The following is a 9,041-nucleotide window of genomic DNA, read 5'->3' on the forward strand; positions in this document are numbered from 1 at the left end:
TCTTAATGGGTACAAAACACTAAAGTCCTTTCTCAGACCAAGTTTATCATCTGTTTCAAATCCTGCTTGTTTTAAATATTCAACTTCTGGTTTGGAAATCTTTAATGTTCCAATAGCTGTAGATGTTATTCCTGGTAGCTCAATCTTATCTATAACAACTCCATGCTTTCTAACCTCAATTTGAGAAAAGAAGAATGGGAAGAAGTTATCTACAAGTTTTATAGTATCATTTGCACCAAATGTTCCTCCAACTGATGCACCAACAACTTCAAAAGTCATATGACAATGTGCTTTGTGTGGATGTATAAAACCATCGCCCACATTGAAATCAAACTCAATATCTTTGTTAGCTTCATTCAAATTATTAAATGTTCTTGTGTTAGCTTTAAAACTCTGTAACTCGTAACTCTCAACACTATTCATTTATTATAAAGAAAATCTTGAAACAACGCTTTGATGGGATATACCCATAAAAGAATCATACATAATAATTAAAAACTTATAACCCCCATCCTAACTTAACCTTAGCATTCATAGCAGTACCAACCCCAAAAGCAGCTAATCGTTCACCAATTGACGCATCACTACTAAATGCTCTTTTCCATGCTTTAGTTTCTAGTTCCTTATCTGCAATATGTCTTGACTCCGTATCTCTATTGTCTCTGTAGTATATATCGTGTTCTTTACAAGCCTCATCTAATGGGTTAATACCTTTATCGCCTCTTTCTAACCTTTCTTGAAGCTTAGTTCCCGGACCGCAAAATCTAAAACCCGGAATATGTAATTCAAATGGGAGTTTATTAATCAAATCATTTACTAATCCTTTCCCAAGCTTCTCATCATTCCAGAATCGTGGTGGCAATGTATTTAGGATCTTAATCAAATACCCTATACCTTTTGGATCATTAGGAATAAACTGTGAAAGCTTATTATTAATCATACTCACTATACCTACTTTCTCATTGTAAAAGTTATCATTTCCAGATTTTTCTTCTCCATCTATAACTATTAACCGATCAATTAACTTTCTAACATCATCCATCCAAATGTATTCTTTAGGTATCTCTGTATATTGTTTAATTCCTTCGCCAGTCCTTTTAGGCGTCGTGTTCTTTTTAGGAGTTGGAGGCAAAGATGGTTTAATATATTTATCCCAAATAGGCTTGATAATATTAATTTACTTAGAACCTCTACTCGATGCTACTTTTTTATCTCGATTATATTTTTGGAAGGTGGCATCTGATTCTATTATTATTTCCTTGTACTGTTCAAAATCGTCATCGTCATAATCTTCAATGGTTTTATTAGTATTCATCGTTAACAATTCCCATAGACCTTCTGTTCCTTTATAAGTTTTACCACTAATTACCAAATCATCACCATTCACTTTAACTTCAGAATTTCCTATCTTATTTATTATTTTTCCATCATCTTCTACAGTTCTTATTCCAAATACACTATCATTTCTTTTACTATAATATTTCGTTGCAATCTTACCAAATGATTGTGCTGATGTTAAAGGTTCTACTCCTTCCACTTTCTCTTTAATTTGTTTTCTCATCTGCTTTATTTCTCCGGTTATAAGCGTATCGCTACTACTTGGAGAACTATCATAAGTTATCTTTTTAGGTGTTTCTAGTAGACTAGGATCTATTGAAGCCGTCTTATTTGCAACTGGTTCAAGTTCAGTTATTAGATTTTTATTTTGTTCTGCTACTTCTTTGATCTCACTCCCCAAGTTTTGAATAGCATCAATTACAGGTTGCTCTTGTGTTTTAAATTTATCGTATATACCTGCTCTTTCTTTCTTCCAAGATTTGAAGCCCTTTATCAAGAACTCCTTCAACTTAATATTCTTAACAATTTCTTTCTCATCCATTTATTGTATAGAAAACGAAGAAACGTCAAAGAACGTCAATAAACGTCAAAGAACGTCAATAAACGTCAATAAACGTCAAACGTTAAAACGTAAATCATGAAAAAACATCAAACGTTTAAGAAGTGTTTCATCTTGTTCCTATACTTAGTTTGTTTACCTTCCTTGTCATATCAATTACTATAAAACCATAATCTTCTTGCCAACATTTTGAACACATCTCTTTAAATTTATCATAAGATATATCTCCCCCATCAAACTCATTATACACATGTTTAAGATTAGTGTCATCTTGTCTGAATATGCATAGGAAGTTAACGTTATCTCTTATAAGCTGTTTAGGTACTTTTGAATATGTTTGTGCAAGATAGAAACAGTCTAAATGTCTATGCCTACCTCTTGTAAAGTAATTTCTAACAGTATCTTGATTCTCCAAAATGTAATCGTCAAACACAACAGAGTATTTTTCACATTCATCAATAGGCACAATAGAATCACTACCGCTTAAGAACGTTGCTATATGCTTTGTTCGTGGACTGTATTATTTTGAACACAAAGTTTGTTGTACAATATACTATTTATTATATTGTAAACACACAACTAAATACAATAATTGCTATGCATAAGCACCTACACACTATGCAGTCACACACGCCACGTTGACACTTATAAAAAACTATATATTATCCAGTGTTGCCAAATACAAAACAAAAGAATAATGAAATGCGGCCGAACATACCGCCCACCTTGAAATATCATTTCAACACTACATATAATTCTACACATTACTCTACACTACACATTCTACATATTATTCTTCATTAAATGGAAGAGGAGAAATTTTTACAATTGGTCGTTTGAAGACACCTTTGCTAGTTTTAATAGTAACAGTTCTAACAATATTATCTACACCAGGATGAACAGCAACTACCCTTGCTAAATTCCAATGTTGAGGAGATGTCTTATCTTCCTTCACTAATACTAAATCATTGATCTTGATATTAGCACGTTTACACCACCATTTTGGCCTTTGTTGCAGCCGAGACAAATATTCTGTTTGCCAACGGTTCCAAAAGTGTTGGACCAATCTTTGAGTTAATTGCCAGCGTGACAAATGATTGATTTTTAATTCACACAAATTTGGTTCAGGTATTGCTACTAATGCATCGTGAATTAAAAAATGACCAGGAGTTAATACCTGATAGTCATTAGGATCAGAAGATAGAGCAGTTAATGGTCTAGAATTTAAACATGCTTCAATCTGACACAAAACTGTATACATTTCTTCAAATGTGAGTATAGTGTTACCAACTACACGTCTCAAGTGGTACTTGACAGACTTTACACCAGCTTCCCATATGCCTCCAAAGTGAGGTGAGAATGGTGGATTAAAATGCCAATTTATAGATTGCATACTGAGGTAATTACATACAGACTCTTTTGAATCACCAATCGTTACAAGTTTCAGTAAGGATTTTAATTCTCTGTTTGCACCTATGAAATTTGAACCACAATCACTGTAAATATCAGTAGATTTTCCTCTTCTAGCTATAAAACGTTTCAAAGCTGCAATAAATGACTCTGTTGAAGCATCACTTACCAATTCTAAATGGATTGCTTTGACACTGAAACAAATGAAGAGTGCTACATAACCTTTGAACAATTTTGAATTTCGACTTTTCATATTTTTTAACATTAGTGGACCAGCATAATCTAAACCGCAATGCAAAAATGGACGAGTTGGTGTTACTCTACCAACAGGAAGTTGACCCATTAATTGAGAGGCTGTTACACCTGACTGTTTATGACATGTTTTACAATCTTCCTTACAAAGTCACGACCACCAATAATCCAAAACTTTTGTTGCAAAACAGATAAAAGTAACTGTGAACCTGCATGAAGATGCTTTATATGTTCAGATTTTACAAGAAGTTCTGTAATTCTAGCATGTTTTGGAAGTAAGATAGGATATTTGAAATCATATGTTACACTAGCATTTTGCAAGCGACCTCCAACTCTCATGACATCATTTTCATCAAGAAATGGATTTAAACTCAATAGTTTGCTATTATAAGGCAAAGATTTTTTCATACGTAAGTATTTTATCTCAAGTGGATATTCTCATTCTTGAGCTTGTTTTATCCAATGTATTAATGCATTTGACAACTCCTTTGCAGTTAATGGTCGACTACATCTTAACTCCTGTTTACTTTTACTATTCCTAATAAATCTTTTACACCAAGCAGTAACACGAACTAACTTAGATAATGATGAAAATTTATCTACTATTGTACAGTCAACCTTAATGTACATGTTAACAGTTGAAGACTTTTGCTCACATTGAACAGAATCTAGATTTTTGCAATTAATATTTACAATAGGTAACTCTGATTCCATCAACCACTTTGGCCCATTCCACCATAGTGAATAAAACTCTAATTGTGACGGATTCAAACCACGAGAACTACAAGCAGCTGGGTTGTCTTTACTCGATGTGTGCGCCCATTTAATAAAAATTGATTGTTGGATCTCAGATACCCGGTTAGCCACAAATGTTTTCCATTTACTCGGACACGAAGAAAGCCATGCTAACACAATAGTAGAATCTGTGTAACAGACAACCTGTTCAAACTTGATTAACATTGCCTTAATGACCGTATTGACTAATCTACATAACAATACTGCAGCACACAATTCTAACCTAGGTATTGATATTTGCTTTATAGGGGCAACTTTGGTCTTTGCAGCAATCAGGTATACTTGCACATTTCCAGATGTATCTATACAACGTACATATGCTACTGCAGCATACGCCTTTTCACTAGCATCTGAGAACCCAATTAGATCATATTTCACAATATTTTCAGAAGAAATACACCTTTTGATCTTAATCTGTCTCAACAATGGCAATTCTTGACAATATACTTCCCACGAGCGAGCAATATCATTTGGAAGTACGTCATCCCATTCAATTTTTAATTTCCATAATGATTGTAGCAACAATTTTGCAACAATGGATACTGGAGATAACCAACCAAGCGGATCATACAATTTTGCAATATCAGATAGTAACATTCGTTTTGTCATTATTGACTTATAACTGGGAACAACAATAGAAAATGAAAATGAATCACTTGATGGATTCCACTGTATACCTAAAGCTTTTACATTCTCATCTTCATTAAAACAAATTAACGATTGAGTTTCTCTTAAGTGAGAAGGTATACTATTTAGCACATTCCTGTCGTTAGTAGACCATTTTCTTAATTCGAAACCACCTTTTTGTAATAATGCTGTTAATTCTGAGTACAATACCATTGCCTCACTACTATCAGCTGCACCTGAAACTAAATTATCAACAAAGAAATCATTCATGACTAATTCTGCAGCTCTGGGATAACAATAACCTTCATCTACAGCTAACTGTTGCAAACACTTTACAGCAAGATATGGAGCCGAACTGGTTCCATAAGTAACAGTTAACAATCTAAAATCACTAATAGGTTGGTCAACTTTTTCTCTCCACACTATTCTCTGGTAATCAGAATCAGTTTGATCTACCTTAACTTGTCTGTACATTTTTGCTATATCAGCACACAATGCAATTGGACGAGTTCTGAACCTTAATATTAATGGGATAATATCATCTTGTAATTTTGGACCTACCATTAAGTTGTCATTGAGAGATACTCCACTGCTAGTTTTAGCACTACCATCAAATACAACCCGCAATTTAGTGGTAGAACTACTTTCATTTAAGACACAATGATGCGGCAGATAATAAGATTCAGATACAAGCTTATCAAGTTCTACATCAGGAATTTTTTCCATGTGACCTAAGTCTAAGTACTCCTTCATGAAATCACAATATTGTTTACATAAATCAGGATCTTTCTGTAACTTACGTTCAATCTGGCATAATCGCTTTACTGCTGTGTCCCGTGATACACCTAGAGGCTCAACATTTTCTTTAAAAGGCAATTTTACAATATATTTACCATCAACATCACGTTTGTAAGTTTCAGCAAAATACTGCTCACATTTTTGCTCTTCAACGGATAAATGTTGTACAGTTGGCAATTCCTCTACTTCCCAGAATCTTTGCAATGTTTTATTGAGATCAACAGATACAAAATATGACTGAACACTTGATGTGTTATTCGTTAAGTTAATCTGACCACACAATACCCAACCTAACACCGTTTCAATGGCAGACGGAGCTCCATTCGTACTTACGTGTCTCCCACTGAGCAACAATAATGGGAAAACATCAGCACCTAACAACACATCAATAGGGCCGCTTTTATTAAACTGTGGATCCGCTAAGTTTACTTGTTTCACAATTTCCCAATTACCAATATTTTGAATAGTTACTCTGGGTAAGTTACTTGTGATTCTTGGGACTACTATTGCTTTAGTATGAATATTATTATTACTGTACAATGACTGAAAACACAAATCAACTATTGCATGAGAATTTCCAACGTTAGAACCAGTAACACCTGATATGCTCATGTTTATTTTCTCTTTGTTTATGCGTAATTTCTGGACGCAACGTTCAGTTACAAACGATAATTCACTACCACAGTCGATAAGAGCACGAAATTGTATCAACTTATTTGCATTATCTTTGATATTTATGACAGCGGTGGACAACAACACCTGAGGAATTAGTTTTTGATTTATAGAATGAGAACAATTTACTTGATCTACTTTATCCTTCTTTTTAAAATGCAATGAAGTATGATGTTTTTTGTTGCAAGTGTGGCAACCCTGCTTCACATTACACTTATTTACGGAACAATTTAAGGTCAAACAATTGAAACAAAGCGAATTCTTTTTCACAAAACTATGCCTATCATTCACTGACATATTTATGAACTCTTGACACTTATATAGCTTGTGGTTATTTTTACACATGATACACGACACAATTGGACTTGAATGATGCACTAACGTGTTGCTCTTTTTGTTTGTTTTTAAAGCAGACGTGTCTGCCGGTGACCTTGCACTCACTGCAGCTAACGCTTTGGCACGTTGTAATATGAACTCTTTCAGCTGGTCGAAAGTTGGTTGTTCGTTTTTCTTCAATGAAAGCTCCCATTGTTTTCTGGTGTTCTTATCTAGCTTCTCACCCACATGGTAAATTAAAATCACATCCCAATGTTCCACTGGAAGGCCCAAGGATTTCAGTTCACACACACACTGAACACTATTGTCAACCAATCTTCGTAACTCACCTGATGACTCATTCTTCACAGCTGGTTGAGTAATCAACTTGCTCAAAATATGATTTGCTAGCTCCCTCACGTCTTCATATCTTGATTTAAGTAACTCCCATGCTACTTTATAGTTATCATCAGATATGGAAATAGACTGCAACAATACAGCAGGTTCCCCTAATACAGCTGTCTTCAAATACTGCAACTTTTGAGCATTTCCTAACCGATTGTTATTATGAACAGCAGCAACAAATAAGTCACGAAACGATAGCCAATCTTGCACTCTACCACAAAATGTAGGGAGTTCTAAGTCTGGCAACTTCACATCTGTGCACTGTTTATTAGATGTATTTACCTGTTCAGTATTAGGTGACTGCATATTGTACAAAATTTCTAAGACAGAGTCCAACTTATTTTGCACTTCATTAAATTCTCCGTCATATTTTGCAAACTCACTTTCACCACCCACAGAAATGAACTTTGTAATGAGCTCTGTGCAATCGCCATGTAATTGCGTAGCACGTTCAGTGTACAGCTTGCTACTGAAGTTAGGCTTGTCTTTATTCTCGTTCACTTTATGTATTAACCTTGTCACTTCACGTTTCAAGACAGTTTTCTTACCTATGAGTTCTTCCATTGTTATAATTCTGCACCACTTTGACAATGCACTACAAAATGAAGATACTGCGCCACAAGTTCGCAAACCACGCACATGCACAACTGGAACAAAATCCGGTCGGTAAGGACCACTTTAATGTTCGTGGACTGTATTATTTTGAACACAAAGTTTGTTGTACAATATACTATTTATTATATTGTAAACACACAACTAAATACAATAATTGCTATGCATAAGCACCTACACACTATGCAGTCACACACGCCACGTTGACACTTATAAAAAACTATATATTATCCAGTGTTGCCAAATACAAAACAAAAGAATAATGAAATGCGGCCGAACATGCTTATTGAACTTTAGTTCTGCCTTTTCAAATCGGTCTTTTAACTGCTCATACTTTGGCTGATTCATGCTTTTAGAATATATGTAGAAGTAATTATTGTTTAACCAACCTGGCTGTAATAAGAAGTTAAATAACAAGAAAGTTTTACCACACGCTGACGGACCCACGATAAGACAACGAATATCATCAGGTATAAGTTCTCCATTTCTTTTCTTAGCTGTTGTTTCTTTTATCATTTCTTTTACATCCCAATTAATAGTTTTCTTACTCATTTATTATAGAGAAAATCATCACCTTTTATGATCTTATTTGTCTTAGAGTATTCACAACCTAGAAACGCCATCCAAGATCATGTAGACGAAGAAGATAAGAAAAATTTTTCAGAAGTTAGGGGCATTGAATCAATATCCCACGTTGGGGTCCACCAGCATTGGACCCCTTTCAAACAGTTTGAGGATGCAAGGGTATCTTTTCGATACCCCTTAAAGCCGAATACTGTTGTTGATATTTTTTTTGTTATATGGTCTTCACCCTTGACCTCATACATAGAGCGATGACCCAAATCCGGGTCACCGTTTTTTGTCTTGCTAGTAGTACAGACCCGGATTCGTTGATGAAGGCTGTGTGAGGGTGGCCAACTGATAAAGGTCCAGTGCTGATGGACCTTAGATTCTTGAATTGTTTTTGATAGCTTCTTGTTCTTTGAGGCGGTTAAACAGATTGATAGAGTTAGGATCGTAGCAAGTGCCTTCTTGTAGTATGTGCCTGAGATTAAGAGGTCTGCTGGATTTGTACCTTTAGATGTGAGAAAATACTTAACAGATAGGGAGCTCCGATTGGTGCTACCAAAAATATACACGTTGAAGTCTTGGACTTTTTGGACCTCCGAATACAGCGGGGCAAATTTTATGATCTTATATCTTTAAGCTGTTCTCTGATTTTAAGTAACGTACCTTTTATATATTCGTTATCCATTTC

The 9,041-nt window shown here is 34.8% G+C and overlaps 2 protein-coding genes across 2 annotated transcripts; both read right to left on the minus strand.

Moving 5' to 3' along the window:
* Window positions 1-2,687: 2,687 nt before the first annotated feature.
* LOC145692090 (uncharacterized) lies at window positions 2,688-3,650 on the minus strand. The gene has a single exon (XM_081767383.1). The coding sequence runs from the start codon at window positions 3,648-3,650 to the stop codon at window positions 2,688-2,690; it is 963 nt and encodes a 320-aa protein (XP_081623509.1).
* A 347-nt stretch (window positions 3,651-3,997) lies between these two features.
* LOC145692091 (uncharacterized) lies at window positions 3,998-7,735 on the minus strand. Its single transcript, XM_081767384.1, has one exon. It carries the CDS (start codon window positions 7,733-7,735, stop codon window positions 3,998-4,000), a length of 3,738 nt encoding a protein of 1,245 aa, XP_081623510.1.
* Between the last annotated feature and the right edge of the window lie 1,306 nt (window positions 7,736-9,041).

Source organism: Thermobia domestica, chromosome 8 (assembly GCF_964235325.1).
Source record: "Thermobia domestica chromosome 8, izTheDome1.hap1.1, whole genome shotgun sequence".
NCBI lineage: Eukaryota > Metazoa > Arthropoda > Insecta > Zygentoma > Lepismatidae > Thermobia > Thermobia domestica.